At 37.1% G+C, this 22,788-nt stretch overlaps 2 protein-coding genes across 2 annotated transcripts; both read left to right on the top strand.

Annotated features, from left to right (window-relative positions):
* Nucleotides 1-1,563: 1,563 nt before the first annotated feature.
* LOC110144459 (olfactory receptor 2M3-like) lies at nt 1,564-2,502 on the top strand. Its single transcript, XM_020904427.2, has one exon. It carries the CDS (start codon nt 1,564-1,566, stop codon nt 2,500-2,502), a length of 939 nt encoding a protein of 312 aa, XP_020760086.2.
* A 13,155-nt stretch (nt 2,503-15,657) lies between these two features.
* LOC110144460 (olfactory receptor 2M2-like) lies at nt 15,658-16,584 on the top strand. Its single transcript, XM_020904428.2, has one exon. It carries the CDS (start codon nt 15,658-15,660, stop codon nt 16,582-16,584), a length of 927 nt encoding a protein of 308 aa, XP_020760087.2.
* The last annotated feature ends 6,204 nt before the right edge of the window (nt 16,585-22,788 follow it).

Raw genomic sequence — 22,788 nt, 5'->3', positions numbered from 1 at the left:
AAGAGTTGTATTGGTGTTATAATATTTAAATTCATAGAAAATCAATACAATCTTTTGAAAAGATATTCCAGTAAATGTTGCACCAGGGACAATATTTGCCCAATGGAAGGGATGGTGAAGTAACACAGTGAGACATAATAGATACTCATATTTCTGGCTGGACTTGAAATATCTAAAATGTTGAGGGGCCCACTTTAAGAAAAAAAGGATACACAGTGATGAATAAAGAGCAGCTAGGTCCTTGAACTGGACCTAAGCTGCAGTTAAATCCTCCTCTAGGTAAGGATGAAGAAACAAAGTGCAGTGAGAATAAAGGGTTTTAAAAATATCCTGCTTCTTTGCTTGAAAAATTTCTTGGGCTGGAGATGCACTAGAGGAGCCAGAGACATTTAGACCAGGACCAGTGAAACTTGGCTTCAACAGCATTTGGGAGTAAAAGCACAAAACCCGTCCAATTTTAAACATGGTTGGGTTGAGTCAGTGGTGGACAGCCTGAGAGAACACCTTCCCTTTAATGATGAAATAAATCATGTCACGAGGTTGCCTGGATTCATCTTCCTTGATGGTTCAACAACATAAAAAGCTGTCTCTGTTTACTTTGCTTTTGTCTAATCCTTTGTAAAATAGTTCCATTTTCCTCTAAACACAAGTTGGTCTTGGCTTACTCACATTGATAGACATATATCAAGACATTTCTTTCTTCCTTTTGCATCATTAGATACTAATTAATGAAATTTAGCATAACCACAAGTTATGGAATTTGGGTATCTTCATACACCTTCTTAAAGCTTCCTCATTTTTGTGAATGTGAAAGGAAATCTCAACATGCTACCTTTCTCAAATTGAGACATAAATGATAAATTTTCCCCCTCTTTCCACGTATATTATTGTTTTTCATAAATGATAACTTTTACTTTTTTACTTCTTCATTTACAACTAAGTCACCTAATCATGATGCATCAGTTACTTCAAATGATTTACCAATTATTCTACACTGGAGGTTCATCTTCTGTATAATTGTTTAACTAGTAGTCCTGTTTGATCTTTAAGTCTGGTGCACAAAGTTATATAAATGCAAATGTTGATATCTGTTAGAAGTAACAGATTATTAGTTGCCTTACTATATAAGCAGTGGCATTCAAAATGCTCTTTTCCTCTGTTACAGAATTTATACATCCTGACACATGTTAAATTTATGTATATGATCCTACTTAATGATTGGTTATATGCTTCTTGAGGAGTCATACGCTCTGTCTGGATGCTGTGGTTTGCACTGATATCTTATTTAATAATTACAGCAACTCAACTAAAAAGTTATTTCTGCCTTGTAAAGGAAATAAAATAAAGCACAGAGAAGTAACTCCTCAGAGGACATGTAGGTTGGCAGTGGTGAAGCTTGAGTGTGATTAATGCCACCTGACTGCAAAGTCTCTGCTCATTCTTTTGCAGGCCTGACCATATCATGTATGTTGGTTTACCAGCGTACCACATGTAAAATGGATGATGAATAAATAATAACCCGGGTAGGTAACGTGACTTCTGCTTCTAGATAAAGAAGACATTATGAAGTGGGAGAATCAGACATTCAACGCTGACTTCATCTTGATGGGGATTTTTAGTTACACGCCCACTCACATCTTTCTCTTCTCTCTGGTCCTGGGCATCTTCACAATGGCGCTCTTGGCAAACACTCTCATGGTTCTCCTCATCTACCTGGACTCGCGGCTCCACACCCCCATGTACTTCCTCCTCAGCCAGCTCTCCCTCATGGACCTCATGCTCGTCTGCACCACTGTACCCAAGATGGCCCACAGCTTCCTGTCTGGCAGGAAGTCCATTTCTGTAGCAGGATGTGAAGCCCAAATATTCCTCTATGTGTCTCTCCTTGGTGCAGAGTGCTTCTTGTTGGCTGTCATGGCCTATGACCGCTATGTTGCCATTTGCTATCCTCTTCAGTATTTCAATCTCATGAACTGGAAACTTTGTGGACTCATGGCTGCCTCTTCATGGTTCCTTGGTGCCTTTGATGGGATTGTTGAGTTAGCTGCTACTTTGTCTTTCTCCTATTGTGGATCCCGAGAAATAGCTCAGTTCTTCTGTGATGTCCCAGCACTCCTACATCTCTCATGCACGGATACTTCCACATTTGAAACACTTATTTTCATCTGTTGTGTAGTAATGCTCCTCTTCCCTTTGTCACTCATCATCATCTCCTACACACGTGTAATTATAACCATCATTCGCATGGGTTCTGGGGAGGGTCGGCACAAGGCTTTCACCACCTGTACTTCACATCTTATTGTTGTGGGGATGTATTATGGAGCAGCTATGTTCATATATATGAGACCCAATTCTAATCGTTCCCCAACCCAGGATAAAATGGTATCGACCTTCTACACTATTTTCACTCCCATGCTGAATCCCCTTATATACAGCCTTCGGAACAAAGATGTGGCCAAAGCATTCAGTAAGGTACTAGGGAACAGGAAATCTAGAGAATAAATTGGATAATGGTTGCAGGAATTTTTTCCTTTCATAACTCCTGTCTCTCTCTCTGGCAAGTTCATTTATTCAAAAATAACAAGATTTAGCAACAAATGCATAAATGTGTAATTTTTCTAAAATAGTCATCACAGTTGATAAACTCTGGGTACAAATTTAGTTTATTGATATATTTTACATTCATTGAATATTCATTTTTGTTTTAAATATACTCAATGAAGTTCTTGAGAAGTGAATAATTAAGTCAATAAACAGATATACTCCTATTTCTAGAACTAAATAATAAATGAAACTGTTTTAAATGCTTTCCCTTATTTTCACAAACCAGATTCTTATTGAAATTCTTATTTGATGATTTATGTACTGAGTTAAACACCACATTTTTCTATTTCATTTTGCGCCACTGGAGCTTCTGTCATTAGTTCTTTCAAAATATAGCCTAACCAGAGAGTCATGGATATTTGCTCATTTACCAAAAATCTTATTCTATAATAAATACTACTTATTTTGGCCAAAAAGACTTTTTCCTTTTGTTTGACTTCTCTAATACACTGAGCATTTGTATATCTGAAGATTTCTTATAGCGGAACCACTTATTTCCAGAGTTTTGAGAGATGATGCAGTATCATCAACCTATATTTTATAGGGTTTTTTTTTTTTTTTTTTTTGCATCTTAAAAATCCACTATGGTATAATGAAATCCCAGGGCTGTGAGTCTTACGCAGAAGTTATGATCTATATCATATTTATGTACTGAACCATGATGGGAATATTGTTATTCTTCATATCAGAACATTACCCTTTGAATGCGTGCAGAAATGTTTCCATGAATTTAGTAATTATTGCAGTAAAGGTGTAATAATACTATTGTCACAGAAGCTGCCTACTTTTTTCTTTGTTTTCCTAATGAACATGGATGGTAACTGAATGAAAATGTTGACTGGTCTCTCTGACAGCCTTGGTGGAAACCCCATCTCCCACTCTGAGACAATTTACATGGTCTTCCCAAAGGAATATATGCAAATCCAGTAGAAACTCCTCATCTTGGGACAGGTAACAGCACTCAAAGTGAAACACTTTTGTGTCCATAGAAGACCAGATTTCTATAACATTGGTTCTACCTGGGAAATTGGATAAACCTTATAAAGATTGGGATTTCATTCATGGAACTTACATATATTTCTTTAATCTACACCTGATAGTTGGAGTTGCTATAAAAAGATACATTTAAAAATAAGACACTGGTATTAATTTACTTTAAAAATAGGGGGAAAAAAGTCATGGCTTCATTTACATGAGGATGGAGTTGTGAGTCTTATGATTAGATATGTACTCTTATTACAGCTCTTCATTGACCACCTTAGAATATGAAACTGACAAGTAAATGGAAAAGGGGACTGTTGAGTTTTCCAAGAATGTGATGAGTATCATTGAGAGTGGATCCTTACAGAAATGATGACACCTACATGAAATATTCTTAAATATTTTTTGATTTTGAAAGATATAAATATTTCACAGTTCTTTCCCTAATATTTAAGGAATTGTAGAATTTTTTCCCAAGATACAAACAAGGACAATGCCAAAGTAGAATTCTTGACATGAGATCTTTTCTGATTGAGGCTATAAGGTCACATGATCAAAATAAGTCTTTTAAACTTTCTTCTTTCTTTCATCTGTTTCTCTTTTTTAATATATATCTTTCTGAGATATCATATATTATTCATGAAAAACATACTATAGTTTTAATTCTTTTTTATATTGACTTTATGGCCTTTGCCTGAGAAAAAGTATCATAAATAATTAATTACTGCTTATATGTGAAGTGGCTACTACAACCTGTAAATTTTATTTATGTGAGCACAGTGTTATCATACTCTTAATTTCTGAAAACCACAGAAATATTTGTACCTTGTATACATGTAAACAAATGTTTAAATTAGGTATCAGTGAGATGCTAAAGCAGCTATGTATATTCAAATGGAAGTTGGCCTGGCTGCATATACTAAAGGCACTCAGTACTCTGCAAGAGTTATTGGAATCCATATCTTGAGAAGAATAAATGGAGAAGAGGGTGGTGGCACTATTTATTTCATATCTAATTTCACGTAATGATAGCTAACATTATTTGAGTGAAACTCTATCTGGTACATATTATAATGATGAGTGATGAGCTGAGTTGTACAAACTCACTGACCACCCTTCATGATGAGAAAAATGGACCCCAAGAAGGACTTCATTAAGTGCGTTTCTGGTCCACTAATCAGTTTCAGGACTTACTGCTTCATCACCGTTATCAAAAAGAAACTCTGACTGACATCGCAAATTCTAATCCTGCATCATGCTGAGTCACTTCAGTCGTATCTGACTCTTTGCAACCCCTTGGACCGTAACCACCAAGCTCCTCTGTCCCTGAGAATTTCCCACCAAGTATACTGGAGCAGGTTGCCATGCTTAGTCGTCCTCTTTGTGATCCCTCCAGGGGATCTTCCAGACCCAGGGATCCAACCCAGGTCTCCCGCGTTGCAGATTCTAAATGAACATTTGTTTGTACCAAAAGGTACAGATACTCCCCTGGGTGCGGGCAGTGGAACCCATAAGGAATAAGCTGAGGGCCACCACTGTTCCCCTGAAAACCTATGTGCAGTCAAGTATCTGGATAGTTACAGACTCAGATAGTAAATATATCCAGGTTTCCAAGAAAAAGGAATAAACATGGGAGAATATTTGCCCCTAGAGTAGCTCAATCCCTACTTACCTGCTTTCCTCTGTTCCACTCCCTGGGCAGGAGTGCTGGTACTAGTGAGTCACTAATAAGGACATGTACTGGGCTATGGTGAGACTACAGAGAACCTTAGTGTGAATGAGGAAAGGGTTAAACATCTCCCTTTCAGTAATTTTAGCGAGGGACAATAAATTCTGCCAGTAAACAGTTCTTCCTAGAGAGGATGTTAGGTGAACGGTTTAGATCAAGTATGCCTCTAAATTTTCAGGGAAAATTTTTGCTTTCTCTCTCCTCCTCTTCTGTCTTATAGAGATTCCTCACCAGGAGAGGTAAGTGTACAGGGCTGAAGTTATCCATGAACATAGGAAAGGGCAGAGAGACCCCTTGGCCAGCTATTATGTTATATGACAGTTTTTTCTTGGCATGCACTTTTTTTTTTTTTTGTATTTGAGAGTATTTGTTTTATTGTTTTATTTATTTATTTATATTTTATTTTTTTCTATTTATTTTTATTAGTTGGAGGCTAATTACTTTACAATATTGTAGTGGTTTTTGCAATACATTGACATGAATCAGCCATGGATTTACATGTGTTCCCCATCCCGATCCCCCCTCCCACCTCGCTCTCCATCCCATCCCTCTGGTCTTCCCAGTGCACTTTAATCCAACTCCATGACAATTAAATTGAGATAATGGAGGGGGCTCATATTATGAAAGCCATAAATGTGTATTTATTTCACAGTAGCTTCTGAAAAAATTTCTTCCAGGCTACTCTGATCTGAGGGTGGGTGGTGGTAGGCCCTGCACTGTTCACTTGTGATCTTGAGGGTTGGCGTAAATATCATCATCTCCATTGAGGTTAAACAAATATGCAAGCGTTAGAGTTTTCAGAATCCATTAAGATAACTTTAAAGTGACTATTTCTTCACTATGACATGGTAAAGCTGAAAAAGACCTCTATATCCCATCACTAATCAGGTGTAGTTGTCGAGGTCCAGAGATATGAAATGGTTTTTATCAAAGTCACAGATTTATGGTGATTGCATAAACACATCAAAGATAGCTTGAAAATTGAGGAAACTTACCACACCAGTATTCAAAGTTAGAGAGAACGTCAACACAGTTTAACATAATTAAACTTGGTTGTTTCTATAGGGGTCACTTTTTTCTGATCCAATATACTATTGCTTAAAGATTCCTATTTGAACTTGTAAATTTACCTGTCTATTGAATGAGGTTGCATAGAGTCATTTCCAGCTATATCTTTGATAATCAGATTTGTAACATATATGACAAATCCTGTGGGTTTCAAGATGTTTCCATATAATCTAAAATTTATTCTGAGTCTGCTGTGCTCCGATATCATTTGGAGTGGAGCACCATTTCAGACAGGTGATCACTAGCAACTTCGGTTCTCTGCTTCAAGTTCAAGAGAGGGTACTATTCTTAAGAAAAGAAATTATTCGGAGACTCACTAAATGAGGTGTCTTGTGGGGGCTGAAAAGTTTTAACGAGCATGCAAAGTTGAAGACCGCAACTAAATAGCTACCTGATTGGAGAAGTATAAAGCCTTATGTGGTTCCTTGGACTGAAGAACAAAGTGCCAACTAGTGAAAGGTAGAAGCTGTCCTGATTAGCAAACTCAAAAGGACAGAATTGTTTGGTTACTTTGGTGACATTTGACAGAGAAATAAATCTAAGGGTAATAAATACACTTGAGAAACCAGTTAGCATATAAACATTCCATGCTAATTTATATAATGGTAGAGCAAGTGCTAGGGCTGTTGTAACATAAATGTTGCCTTGTACTGTGTCACTGTGTAAAGTGAAAATCATATCACTACAAATTTTTGTACATTTGTAATTAAAAGTGCTTTTTTCCTTATGAATCTAGAATATTTTACATAGAAAATAATCTAATAATCATCTTAATCACTAGACCATAAGAGATTATTTATTTCATCAACTGATTTTACATTAGACTTCTTTGAATGCACTGAGTCAGATAAGAATATTTCTCTTTATAAAAGCCAATAATAGCGGCACTGTATAGTTCTCAGTAACCAACTGAATCATCTAATCAAGCTTCATAACTCTCTAAATAACAAATTAGCAAATATCTATAAAACTGTAATATATTGTTATTCTTGTCATTGATTTATTATTTTTTAAAAGTGCTTTATTATTTCAAAATAGTTTAATGAGGCATAGTACAAAAGGCATGATATAAGAAGTATGGACACATTCCCATATGAGAGTTTATCTTAACCTGATGAATTTATTCCTTTTTCTGTTTTTAATGAAATGAGATTCCAGCTAGTGTTGATGCTCTTTGTGTAACTCCTCACCATCATACCATGCACCTCTTACATTTCCTGCCATAATCACAGACTTTTGAGTTTTTGATGAAAAAACTATAGTACCAGCAATGGTACTATATTTTGCTGAATGTGTATGTCTTCATAAAAATTACATAATATGATACAACAGATATACTCTACACATAATTCTTCAACTTGCATGTTTCACACATTATGTTTTCTAAAATTAGCTTACTTTGATATGTCGAGTCTATTCACATGAATTTTTAAATACTTATACAATATCCCACTGAATAAATATACCATCAACTTATTCATGCATACTTCTGTTGATGGATATTTGGGTTGCTATATGTTCTATGTCATTATAAATAATAATTGCAATGAATTCAAAGACTCTCTGGTGTCCATTCTCAGAAAACTAGAAATAACAGTAGGAGATAGTTCCATGGACAAATGAATCTACTGAGCAGGCATGATTTGATGGATAGTGGGACAGAGGATACCCAGTACTAAAAGGATAACTCAGGTCACAGGGGCATTTTTTGTGTTCCATTGTGCAACATTAAGTCTCTACAAATCCAGTAAAGAGTAAGGAGCTTCTTTTCAAGTATTCTTTCCCTGGAAATGGAGAGAAGCTCCATAGAGCATCTCCATTTAACACAGACCCTGTATGCACAATTGGACCTGGTATCACAAAGCCCAGTGACAGAGCAAATTGCTCAATACTCTGAAGCAGCTATGAAGTAGCTTAATCAGGTTGGGGGCGGGGAATAAAATAAGGTAGGTGGAATTTTGGTAATCCTCCATCTATCCTTCATTTGTCAGTTGTAGGGAGAGGCTCTCCAACTATCCTTACTCATAGTGTTACTTGGGCTTCTGGGTGTTTACTGGACTGCTCCCTCTATGGGTCCTTCTCAAAGAAATGAGACAACTCCGCATTTCCTGTGATTGGAGGGAGTAACACGTTTTCCCAAACTGTCCAATTGATGATAAGTCACGCATTGGAGCTTTTAAAGACTAGTGTCAAGCAGGAAATTTTAGGGAGAGCCATAAAGAGAGAGAAATAAGAACTACTGCCAAAAGGAAAAAGAGATCAATAGTGACTGGTGATGTCTATTTTAAGACAATGTGCGGTCATTCTTGATCATTTGAAATATTCCCTCAAAAAATAATAATGATAAAGTGGTACAAAAAGGGAAAATCCTTCATTATTTTGTAAATTATCTCAAGCTCTATGCTGATGAGTTAAGAAATAATTCTACTCCTTTTCTTAGCCATAATAAAGTAAAATATCTCTGGCAGCGAGCCTATGCATTATATGGATGCTGTTTAAAGAAGAATAAGCATGTTTGGGGCTTATTAGTAGTTTAATCTAAAAGTGTCAACTGACCAAAAAAATATGAGGGACTAAAAAAGTTTATTGAACAAGTTTTGCCATGGAATAGAGAACAGCAGAATTCCAAGGACCAAGATGGCATTGTTAACTTTGCGAAAGGTAGAGCCTGCGCAATAGAATCAACTGGGGAGATTCAGAAAATAACAATGCCTGGCTTCTTCCAAAGAGATTCGAATTTAATGAGTTTAGAAAAGTCTGGTCTAGATAACATTTTCGAATCTCTTCAAAAGATTCTAATAAGTATCTAAATTTGAGAACCACTTGGATAGAGGCATGAGAAATTGTTAAGATTGTAAAAGCCAGACATTAGATTGGTGAATATTTCAAGCAATCTACATTAATAATGATGAAAGAAACAGATCACCCCCTACTACCTGGTATAAAAAGAAACAAAGCTTATCTTGGAAACAGGAAAAATTACACTGAGAACCTCAGAAAAAATTGCAAATAACATCATCAATGTAATTAAAGGCAAGGGACTGAGTCCCTGTGGACAAAGAAATTTAACTTGGGAAAAAAAAAAACCCTAGGATTTAAGCCTTTTTATTTATTCAGTTAGTGTTCTTGTATTTTCCTGGGAAACACCAGAAGGTAAGGTTGGAAAACCGTTTAAATCACAAAATTTCTAGCACTTCCTGGGTTTCAATGAAGCAGAAATGGATGAAAATCTATACTGTGTTAGACACTTCCAAAGCAATAGGTATATTTCCATCTTATCTTAATTCATCCCATATTAAAACTTGAGTGATAGTAGTTTTGACTATGTCTTGGGTTCTTTTTAAAGGGTGTTAGGTGAACACAGGTATTGTTATAATTTGACTGTTCTATCATGTATACTAGGTTAAAACTCATTCAGAGAATCTTTTCATGAATCTGTTTCACTAATGCAGCACTTTTTTTTCCCTCTAAGAAGCACGTATTCAACTCTGTATAAAACACAATTCTGTTTGATTAAAATAGTACTTTTTAAATGTAAGACAATACATTTTGGAGGCCTATACTCCAGTTTAGAGAATAAATCATTATACAAAATGTAGTATAAAATTAAAGATGGAAATTAATATATATATTTGGGGGTTGAATCGTGTGCCTCAAAATTTATATGTCGAACTCTCTGTACTTCACAATGTGACCTTGAAGATACGGTCCTTACAGAGGTAACCAAGTTAACAGGAGTTCACTAGCCTGAGTAATAATTCAAATAACTTGTGTCCTTACAAAAAGAGGAAACTTGCATACAGACACAGTGAGATTGCCGTGTGAAGATGAAGGACACATCAGAGTTATTTTCTATAAGTCAGGGAATACCCAAGATTGCCAGCAACCACCAGAAGTTGGGTGAGAAGCGTTGAACTGATCCTTCCTTGCAACTTTCAGAAGAACTGAAGGAGTTTTGCTGACTCCTTAATCTGACAATTCTAGCTTTCAGAATTGTGAGACAGTAAGTTTTGATTGTTTAGTCCTCCTAGTTTTTGGCACCTTGCTATGGCAGTCTAACAGACTAATACAAAGATATTAAATACCCAAAGTATAACAATAATAATGATTAAGATATTTGAATGATTAAGATATTATATTTTCTGAGTGCATGTATTTTAATTAAGCATTATGTTATCTTTTATTATCTTTGCAACAATCCTGAGAAATGACATTAGTTACTATAGAAGTTTGTTTAAAAAAATAGAAGGTTCCTGATAACATCACTACTGGCAGTACAGCAAAGATTCTGTCTGATCTCAGAGTCCCAGTTCAGCTCTTTGCTCTAAGAGCAGTAGAAGAGACCATGCGACTGAGTTCAGTGAGTGGGGAGCAGATTATCTATTAAAATGAAATAGACTTAATGAGGATGATGTGGTTGTTCTAGAGTTGGAATCAAGGAGTAAATTGAAAGAGTTGGAAATGACTTGAACAGCAAAGCTTATTCCTCTTGAGAGAAGTAACCTAAGCAAGGATCTCACATTAGAAATGTCTGGGGATGAAAGAGTAGAATTCTCAGGGATTGTGTTAAAAAACAATGAGAGGAAACCTCTTTTGCCGTATCCTCATCCCTAAAATAAATAGTTGTCACTGGATTTTCTCACAGTTTGGAACCTGTGGAAATCTCTGATGAGAAGTGTGACATGACGGTACTAGAACAATCAGGGATACTGTATCCACAGGATGGAAAATAAAGGATTTATTTTATTGGAAAGTTTATGATACTGGGAGAGGCAGAGGAAATTTTCAGACATAGAAGTTTGTCTTCCAACATGTACTAGCTTTTCTATGTATGAAATACCATACAAAGGTCATCGTTGAAGCAGGAAGATAGACTTTTCAGCAGTGGTTCTCAAACATTAGCCAGCATCCAGATCACCTGGAGGCTTATTGAGAGATATTTCTGATTCAGTAGGTCTGGAGTGGTACCTGGGAATGTGAATTTCCCCCAAATTCCCAGGTGATAGTGATGCTAGTACTTGGTCAGGGGATCACATTGTGAGATTCACTGTATTAAATGAGTACTTTCTAACCATCTTTACATTATGCTTATGTGCCATGAAAATCCACCTATCTTGTGGCAGGCTTATTGGTGTGTTCCACTGGAGGATGGTGTAGCTGGGTTGTAACTAAGGGAAAATACAAGTTAGTCTGGCATCCACAGAGGAATTGACCAGTTCATACTTGGTATGCCCTGATTGTGTCTAAATTTTTTATCTGTGCTCTCCATGCGACCTCGCCTCTGTTCTTCCTCACAAGTGTTGATTTTTGCTCAGAGGTGACTCAGAGGTTAAAGTGTCTGCCTGCAATGCAGGAGACCTGGGTTTGATCTCTGGGTTGGGAAGATCCCCTGGAGAAGGGAATGGCAATCCACTCCAGTACTCTTGCCTGGAGAATCCCATGGACAGAGGAGCCTGGTGGGCTACAGTCCACCGGTCACAAAGAGTCGGACACAACTGAGCGACTTCACTTTCACTTAAACTAATCCAGTCATCTTCCTCAGCAGAGGTTTTTCTCTGTTCCTCCTCTCTGTTACTTCCTTTTGCATGTGTATGTGTTTAATTTATTTTTGAAAGCATCCTCCTCTTATAAGTAGGAATATGGGTAAGTTCAGTCTAATTCTGTACTCTAATGAAGTAATTATGCATAGCCATGTAGTGTTTAATGATAGTGTTGGTGATGATCACTGACACATGGGCCTTTAATTCAGGATTACATAGCAGAAAGCATTTTGTGAGCGTGTGGATGGGAATTTTCTCTTGTGAGAAAGAAAGCAAAATAATTTACAAAAGATTGAGCTAAGACAACTTAAAATTTTGAGTGTATTAGATTTTATATACTAATATGCGTTACTAGTCATATAACTGAAGACAGCCTACGATGTTCTTGAAAATTATTGAACCACAATTTCTTTGGCCACTAATATTACTGCAAGATTGGTTTTGCAGGTGTGACCATGCAGAGATGTTTTAATCAGTTATTTCTTAAAGCTCCCTAGCAAATTTTAAAGGTTAGTTTTTGATCACAAGTTCTTACATTTGTAAGGGATGAAGAAACACTACATGTTTCCATTATGTACTGAAACAAACATCTACCCAGACACAGATACAGTCCCTGAATTAAGTAATTCTTGGGAGGGTCAGCTAAACAATGTCTTTGTATGATATTGAAAAGCAATGCCAACTGCCTTTTTGGCTTATTTCAGTGTTTTCAATACTGTTGTTTAACGTATATAGCAAACAGTAAATACGCTGGCTTGAGGGAAGTACAAGCTTCCTATGGAAAATTAAAATTTATTTAGTAAATCAAGTACATCATTGAACACTCTGAGTTGAAGTTTCTAGAGTTTGTGAAATACAATTATGCCCAGTAATATGTATGTGCGGGATATGCTGGAAATATAAGAATCTTCAGAAATAAAAGGTAATTATTTTGTATAATAACAATCAACATATGATAATTAGGATTTGGGTTATGGGTATAAGACCTGATGCTCTTGTATGAATGACAGCGTAAGTTTTTATGACAAAGTTGTATGACTGTGCGACTGAGACTTTGGGAATAAAAGAGTGAAGAATCTAGAATTGTGTTTTACGATTACTGAGATGGACAATTAAAGAATTAAGGAAGACTATGGTTATAAATATTTTTAGAAGACAATAAAGAAATGGGCAAGGACACTGGTAATAATGTATTTATATCTCTGGAGGTGAGAACATGTATTGCATATACCTTTGTATCCGAAAGTACATACATAATAATGATAACAATACAATTTGATAAGTGCTGGTATAGAGGTATGTTTAGCAAATGGTAGGAGGTTTCCAACTCAAGAATACTGAGAAGTATATGCAGCAATCAATAAGGACAATAATTAAGAGGGAAGAGATGATCAGCAAGCCAAATATTACAAGGGATACATGGAAGGATCAAAACACATGGATATCTGATGAACAAAACAAACCAGAAATTGAGACAGTCCTGAATCACACACAAAGATCCCCTGTAAAAAGGGGATAATCTGAAGATCTGTTTAAAGAATGCTGTTCCAGTCAGCCCCCCACCATTCTCCCTCACCTTCGCTCATCATGCAGAGCAGCTGGCAGCAAACAGCATACCTGGAAGCCAAATGAAACTGGTACTTCTCTCTAGGATAATAATCAAATTGACTCAGAAGATTAAGGTTTCTCCTTGGGTGTCAGCACCCCTACATAAAGCTCTCCTTAATTAGGTATACAGCCAGTCCATCTTAATGGTTAACTCTCCACTTACAATGTCTGCATCTAATTTCCTCATTTGCAGGCTCCACTTATGTAACCAGCTTTCACAATTCAGTTACCCCTTCAGCACAGAGGTCTGTAGAAAATCACTCCTATCTCTACAAAAAGAGAGTAATAGTGCTCCTAAGATTTGCATAGCCTTAAAATTACAAAAGTTATACTGGTGTTATAGTATTTAAATTGATAGACAATCAGTACAATCTTTTGAAAATATATGCTAATAAATGTTATCAACAGAGACAATGTTTCTATGGAAATGATGGTGAAGTAACACAATGAGAGGTATTAGATGCTCATATTTCTTATGAATACAATAAAAAGAGAAATAGAATTTTAATATTTTACAACTTAAAGAGATAATACAAGAAAAGCAGTCTCTGAATGAAAGAATTTTGCACAGGCCTTTCACCAATGAAGGGTTGAGAGCAAAGGAAGGCCAGTTCTGGGTGGGTTTGAAATATCTAAAACATTGAGTGCCTTAAGAGAAAAAGGATACACAACGTTGAATAAAGAACTGCTAGGTCCTTGTGTTGGACTTAAGCTTCAGCTAAATCCTCTTCTGGGTAAGGATGAAAATACATAAAAGAGATATGAGAATGAGAAGGTTTAAAAATGTGTTACCTCTTTGCCTGAAAATTTGGCTTCAGCAGCATTTGGGAGTAAAAGCATGAAACCTGTCCAATTTTTAAACACAGTTGGGTTGAGGCAGCAGTGGGCAGCATGAGAGAAGACCTTCCCTTTAATGACAAAATAATTATGTCATGAGGTTAGCGTGGAAGGATTCCTCTTCCTTGATGTTTCAACAACATAAAAAGCTATCTCTGTTTACTTTGCTTTTGTCTAATCTTTTGTAAAACAATTCTCTTTTCCCTAAACACAACAAACTGGTCTTGGCTCACTCTCACACTGATAGACATATAAGACATTTGTTTGTTTCTTTTGCCCCATTAGATACTGATTTAAGAATTTGGCAGACTCACAGGTTATATAATTTCTGAACCTTCTTATATAGTTTCTTAAATTTTCTTCATTTTGGTGAATGTGAAAACTAGTCTTAAGATACTACCTGTCTCAAACTGAGACATAAATGCTTGTTTTACCTCTGCCTTCCACCCATCTTGCTTTCTTCATAAATGATGATTTTGACTTTTCATTTCCTCATCTGCAACTAAGTTGCCTATTCATAATGCATAGATTCCTTGAAATTATTTACCAATTATTCTGCACTGGAGGGTCATCTTTTGTATAATTGTATAACCAGTAGTCTTATTTGTGCTCTAAGTTTGGTGCACAAATAAAATTACATAAATGCAAATGTAATATCTCTAAAACTAAGTTGTAGTTATCTTACTTTACTATATAAGCAATGGCATTAAAAATGCTCTCTTCCTGGGACTTCCCTGGAAGTCAATAGTTAAGAATCCACATTCCCATTGCAGGAGACATTCCCCGATTCGGGAAGATTCCACAAACCACAGGGCAACAAAGACCATGAGCCCCAACTACTGAGCCCATGCACTGCAACTACTAAAGCCTGTGCACCCTAGCACTCCTGCTCTGCGACAGGAGAAATCACTGCAGTGAGAAGGCCATTCGCTGCAATGAAGTGTACCTCTGGCTCGCCACAATTAGAGCAAGCCTCGGTGAAGCAACAAAGACCCAGGGCAGCCATAAATCATTAATAACTTTTTAAAAATTATTTTTAAAAAGTTATTTATACTATGTAAAGGAAAAATAAGAAGATATAGAAATAACCTGTCAGAGCAGGATGGTGGAGGGTGAGTGTGGTTAACTCCACCTGACTGCAAAAGCCTCTGCTCATTCTTTCCCAGTCCTGACATATCATGTATGTTGGTTTCCCAGAGTGCTGCACATAGAGTGGACAGTGTATAAATAATTGTTCAGATATTTAATGTTTATAACTCCTTGTGGTTCTAGATACAGAAAATATTCATCATGGAATGGGACAATCAGACATTCAACCCTGACTTCATCTTGATGGGATTTTTTAGTTACACGCCCACTCACATCTTTCTCTTCTCTCTGGTCCTGGGCATCTTCACAATGGCGCTCTTGGCAAACACTCTCATGGTTCTCCTCATCTACCTGGACTCGCGGCTCCACACCCCCATGTACTTTCTCCTCAGCCAGCTCTCCCTCATGGACCTCATGCTCATCTGCACCACTGTACCCAAGATGGCCCACAGCTTCCTGTCTGGCAGGAAGTCCATTTCTGTAGCAGGATGTGAAGCCCAGATCTTTTTCTATGTGTCCCTATTTGGTGCAGAGTGCTTCTTGTTGGCTGTCATGGCCTATGACCGCTATGTTGCCATTTGCTATCCTCTTCAGTATTTCAATCTCATGAACTGGAAACTGTGTGGACTCATGGCTGCCTCTTCATGGATTCTTGGTGCCTTTGATGGGATTGTTGATGTAGCTGCTACTATGTCTTTCTCCTATTGTGGATCCCGAGAAATAGCTCAGTTCTTCTGTGATGTCCCAGCACTCCTACATCTCTCATGCACGGATACTTCCACATTTGAAACACTTATTTTCATCTGTTGTGTAGTAATGCTCCTCCTCCCTTTGTCACTCATCATCGTCTCCTACACACGTGTAATTATAACCGTCATTCGCATGGGTTCTGGGGAGGGTCGGCACAAGGCTTTCACCACCTGTACTTCACATCTTATTGTTGTGGGGATGTACTATGGAGCAGCTACGTTCATATATATGAGACCCACTTCTAATAGATCCCCAACTCAGGACAAGATGGTGTCAGCCTTCTACACCATCCTCACTCCCATGCTGAATCCCCTTATATACAGCCTTCGGAACAAAGATGTGGCCAAAGCATTCAGTAAGGTACTAGGGAAGAGGTAATCTAGAGAATAAAATGGATTAGTGGTTTATGGAAATTTTTTTCTGTCTTAACTCTTCTCTCTTCAAATTCATTTATTAAAAAAAAATTCAGCAGTAAGTGTATAAACTATTTTCTTAAATTAGGCATCAGACTTGATAGACTCTGGGTATACATTCAGTTAATTGATATATTTTGCTTTCACTGTATATTAATTTTGGTTTTAAGCATACTCAATGAAATTCTTGAGAAGTGAGTAATTAAGTTAATAAAGTTTCACTCCCCTTTCTAGAACTAACTAATAAACAAAATTGTCCTAAATGATTTTCCTTATTTTGAAAATCCAAAATCGTATTGAAATGCTTCTCTAATGACTTATGCACTGAGTTAGCCACCACACTTGCCTGTTTCATTCTGTTATTAGCTCTTTCAAAATATAGGCTAACCAGAGAGGCACAGATATTTGTTCATTTACCAAAAAAGAAGGTTGTCCTATAATAAATATTACTTATTTTGACAGAGAAGGCTTTTTTCTTTTGTTTGACTTCCCTGATACACTGAGCATTTGTACATCTGAATAATTCTTATAGTGGAACCACTTATATTCCAGAGTTTTGGCAGATAATACAGTATCATCAACCTATACTTTGTATATATTATAAGTCTTGTAAGTTTCATGATGCCTGGTTATAATCCAAAATTAATTCTGAGTTCTCTGATGTTCTCTGACATCATCTGGGGTGACCACCATTTCAGACAGGTGATTACAGGTAACTTTGGTCTCTGCTTCAAGCTCAGGAGATAGGTACTATTACTTTGGGAAAAAAAAGTGTTCAGAGACTCATTAAATGTGGTGTCTTGTGGGGACTGAAAAGTTTTAATGAGCGTGGCAAAGTTGAAGATCCAGGCAGTCTGGTTAAGTAACTACCTAATTGGCAAGGTATAAAACTTTACATGGTTTCTTGGGACCAAGGGGCAAAGTGCCAACTAGTGAAAGGTAGAAATTATCATGATTAGCAAGCTTAAAATGACAAAGTTGTTTGATTACTTTGGTGACTTTTCACAGAGAAATAAGTCTAAGGATAATAAATATGCTTGGAAAACCAGTTAACATGTAAGCATTCCATGCTAATTAATACAATAGCAGGGCATGTACTAGGGCTGTTGTGACACAAATGTTGCCTCATATGAGCCTAATCTAACTGTGTAAATTTAAAATCATATCACTACAAATATAAGTGCATTTGGAATTTAAAATATTTTTTTCTGATGAATCTAGATTATTTCACATAGAAAATAATTTAATAATCATCTGCACAGTTAGATCATAAGAGATCATTTATTCCATCAACTGATTTTACAATAGATTTCATTGAATACATTGAGTCAGAATAGGATGTTTCTCTTTTTAAAAACTAATCAGTAGGGACTTCCCTGGTCATCCAGTGGTTAAGAACATGCCTGTTAATGCAGAGGACATGGGTTAGATCCCTGGTCTGGGAACTAGTATCCCACATGCTGTGGGGCTACTAAGCCCTTGTGCCACAACTACTGAGCCTGTGCGCAACAATGAAGACCCAGCACAGCAAAGTAAATAAATAATAATGTGAAAAAAAAAAAGATGAGAAAGCAACACTATATAATTCTCATGAAACAGCTAATCAAGCTTCAAAGGCACTAAATAACTAAATTAGCAAATAGTAGTATTGAAATGTATTGTTACTCACAGTATTAATTTATTATTTTGAAAAGTGTCTTACATTTTAAAATATTTTAATTATACATGGTAAAAAAGGGAATGACAAAATAAATATGCAGATATCCCACACAGAAGGTATTTTATCTTAACCTGATGATTTTATTTCTTTTCCTATTTTTAATGACACTAGATTTCAGCTAGAGTCGATGCCCTGTGTGTAATTCAGCACAATCTTACCATTCACTTCTTACCTTCCCTGCCATAATCACAGACTTGAATTTGTGGTTAAATATTTCCAGCAGTGATATTATATTTTCCTGAATGTATTCATAAAAATTATACAATGTGATTCAGAAGATATTTATACTCGATACATTAGTTATTATACTCTACACATAATTCTTCAACTTGCATGTTGAATCAAGTTCACTCATGTGAATTTTTAAACACTTGTACAATATCCCACTGGATAAATATAACATCAACTTATTTCTGCAAGCTCCTATTGATGAATATTTGGGTTGATATACATTCTACATCATTGCAATGAATTCAAAGGCTCTCTGGTATCCATTCTCTGAAGATTAGAAATAACAGTGGGAGATATTTCCATGGACAAAGGACTCTACTGAGCAGGCATGATTTTATGGACAGCGGTCAGATAATACCCAATAAGCAGAAGCTCAGATCACATGGCCATTTTTTGTGTTCCATTGTGTAGCATTAAATCTCTACAAAGCCTAGTAAAGCATGAGGAGCTTCTCAAGTATTCTTTCCATAGAACTGACAGAGGATCCACAGAGCATCAGCACAGATACTTTATGCACCGTTGGATCTGGTATCACAAAGCCCAGTGACAAAGCAACTTGCTCAATATTCTGAATCAGCTACAAAGGAGCTTGATGTACCTGGGGACTGAGATGAAATGAATAGGAAGAATTTTAGTAAGCTTCCACCTACCCCTCATTTGTCACTTATAGGGAGGAACTGTCCAACTATTCTTTTTTTTTTCCCAACTATTCTTATTTACAGTGTTATTGGAGCTTCTGAGTATTTACTGGGAGACTCCTCCCATGGATCCTTCTCAAGGAAATAATATATGATTTCACATTTCCTGGTGATTGGAGGAACTAACACATCTCCCCAAACTGTTCAATTGATGATAAGTATCAGGCATTTGAATCTGAGTTTCAAAGACTAGGATCAGGCAGGAAATTTTAGGGGAAGCGGACCAGAGAGACAAATAAGAACTTAATGACTGTTGAGTGAAACTGAATGTTTGACTCTCCACTGCATAAGGAGAGATAGATCAATAGTGACTAGTGATGTCTATTTTAAGACAATGTGTGGCCATTTGGGGGCTTCCGTGGTGGCTCAAATGGTAAAGAGTCTGCCTGTAATGCAGGAAACGCAAGTTTGATCCCTGGATCGGGAAGATACTGTGGAGAAGGGAATGGCTACCCACCCTAGTATTCTTGCCTGGAGAATTCCATGGACGGAGGAGCCTGGCAGGCTACAGTCCACGTGAACACAAACAGTTGGACATGACTGAGCAACTAATTCTTTCACTTGAATGTTTGAAATACTTCCCCCAAAATAATAGTAATAAAGTGGTACAAACAGGAAAGCCCTTCATTACCTCATTAATCCTCTCAGGTTCTATCTATGCTTATGAGTTAGCAAATAATTCTGCTCCTTTTCTTAGCCATAGTAAAGCAAAATATCTCTGGCAGCAAGCCTATGCATCATGTGAAAGCTCTTTAATGAAGAACAAGCATATTCTGGGCTTATTCGTATCTTAACCTAAAAGTGTCAACTGACACACAAAAAAATGAGGAACTAAAAAAGCTTATTGAACAAGTTTTGCCATGAAATAGAGAACAGTGGCATATAGATGGGGAAACAATGGAAACAGTGACAGACTATATTTTCTTGGGCTCCAAAATTACTGCAGATGGTGACTGCAGCCATGAAATTTAAAAAGGCTTGCTCCTTGGATGAAAAGCTATGACCAACCTAGACAGCATTTTAAAAAGCAGAGACATTACAAAGGCAAAGGAGAAAAGGAAAGATATACCTATTTGAATGCAGAGTTCCAAAGAATAGCAAGGAGAGATCAAAAAAGCCTTCATCAGTGATCAATGCAAAGAAAGAGAGGAAAACAATAGAATGGGAAAGACTAGAGATCTCTTCAAGAAAATTAGAGATACTAAGGGAACATTTCATGCAAAGATGTGCTCAACAAAGGACAGAAATTGTATGGACCTAACAGAAGCAGAAGCTATTAAGAAGAGGTGGCAAGAATACACAGAAAAACTATACAAAAAATATCTTCATGACCCAGATAATCACGGTGGTGTGATCACTCACCTAGAGCCAGACATCCTGGAATGTGAAGTCAAGTGGGCCTTAGGAAGTATCACTATGAACAAAGGTAGTGGAGGTGATGAAATTCCAGTTGAGCTATGTCAAATCCTGAAAGATGATGTTGTGAAAGTGCTGCACTCAATATGCCAGCAAATTTGGAAAACTCAGCAGTGGCCACAGGATTGGAAAAGGTCAGTTTTCATTCCAATCCCAAAGAAAGGCAATCCCAAAGAATGCTCAAACTACCGCACAATTGCACTCATCTCACACGCTAGTGAAGTAATGCTCAAAATTCTCCAAGCCAGGCTTCAGCAGTATGTGAACCGTGAACTTCCAAATGTTCAAGCTGGTTTTAGAAAAGGCAGAGGAACCAGAGATCAAATTGCCAACATCCACTGGATTATCGAAAAAGCAAGAGCGTTCCAGAAAAACATCTATTTCTGCTTTACTGACTATGCCAAGTTCTTTGACAGTGTGGATCACAATAAACTGTGGAAAATCCTGAAGGAGGTGGGAATACCAGACCACCTGACCTGCCTCCTGAGAAATCTGTATGCAGGTCAGGAAGTAACTGTTAAAACTGGACATGAAACAACAGACTGCTTCCAAATAAGAAAAGGAGTACATCAAGGCTGTATGTTGTCACCCTGCTTATTTAACTTATAATAAGCAGAGTACATCATGAGAATGCTGGACCGGATGAAGCACAAGCTGGAATCAAGATTGCCAGAAGAAATATCAATAATCTCAGACATGCAGATGACATCACTCTTAGGGCAGAAAGTGAAGAAGAACTAAAGAGCCTCTTGATCAAAGTGAAAGAGGAGAGTGAAAAAGTTGGCTTAAAGCTCAGCATTCAGAAAACTAAGATCATGGCATCCGGTTCCATCACTTCTTGGCAAATAGATGAGGGAACAATGGAAACAGTGGCTGACTTTATTTTTTTGGGCTCCAAAATCACTGCAGATGGTGACTGCAGCCACAAAATTAAAAGATGCTTACTCCTTGGAAGGAAAGTTATGACCAACCTAGATAACATATTAAAAAGCAGAGACATTACTTTGCCAACAAAGGTCTGTCTAGTCAAAGCTATGGTTTTTCCAGTAGTCATGTATGGATGTAAGAGTTGGACTATAAAGAAAGCTGAGTGCCAAAGAATTGATGCTTTTGAACTGTGGTGTTGGAGAAGACTCTTGAGAGTCCCTTGGACTGCAAGGAGATCCAACCAGTCCATCCTAAAGGAGATCAGTCCTGAGTGTTCATTGGAAGAACTGATGTTGAAGCTGAAACTGCAATACTTTGGCCACCTCATGTGAAGAGGTGGCTCATTTGAAAAGACCCTGATGCTGGGAAAGATTGAGGGCAGGAGGAGAAGAGGATGGCAGAGGATGAGATGGTTGGATGGCATCACCGACTCAGTGGACATGCGTTTGAGTAAACTCCGGGAGTTGGTGATGGACAGGGAGGCCTGGCATGCTGCGGTCCATGGGGTTGCAAAGAGTCAGACATGACTGAGTGACTGAACTGAACTAAACTCTAGTTTAGAGAATAAGCCATTATACAAAATAATAGGATAAAAATAAAAAGGGAAATTAATATCTGTTTTATGGACCAAATTGTGTCTCTCAAATTTTATATGTTGAAATCCCAATAACTTAGAATGTGGCCTTATTTGGAGATATGGTCCTTAGAGAGGTAATCAAGTTAACAGGAGATCACTAGGGTGAATGTTAATCTAAATGACTAACATCCTTATAAAAAGAGGAAATATGGATACAGACACAAACACAGCGAGATTGCCATGTGAAGATGAAGGAATATATCAGGGTTATTTTCTACAAGCCAGGGAGTACCAAAGATTGCCAGCAACCATCAGAAGCTAGGTGAGAGGCATTAAACTGTTTCTTTCTTGTAGCTCTCAGGAGGAACCAGTTTTGCTGACTCCTTGAAGTGACATTTCTAGCCCAGAATGGTGAGACAGTAAGTTGTGATTGTTTAGTACTCCTGGTTTTTGATAACTTGTTATGGTAGTGTAGCAAATATAATATGATTAAATGCCCAAAGTGTGATTATAGTAATACTGATTGAGATAGCTGAAGCTTTTATTTTCTGAACTCACATTTTGGATTAAACTTTATGTTGAGTGATTTATAGAAGTAAT

The sequence above is a fragment of the Odocoileus virginianus genome, chromosome 27, assembly GCF_023699985.2.
Source record: "Odocoileus virginianus isolate 20LAN1187 ecotype Illinois chromosome 27, Ovbor_1.2, whole genome shotgun sequence".
Classification (NCBI taxonomy): domain Eukaryota; kingdom Metazoa; phylum Chordata; class Mammalia; order Artiodactyla; family Cervidae; genus Odocoileus; species Odocoileus virginianus.
This window is presented reverse-complemented; position numbering and strand designations above follow the sequence as displayed.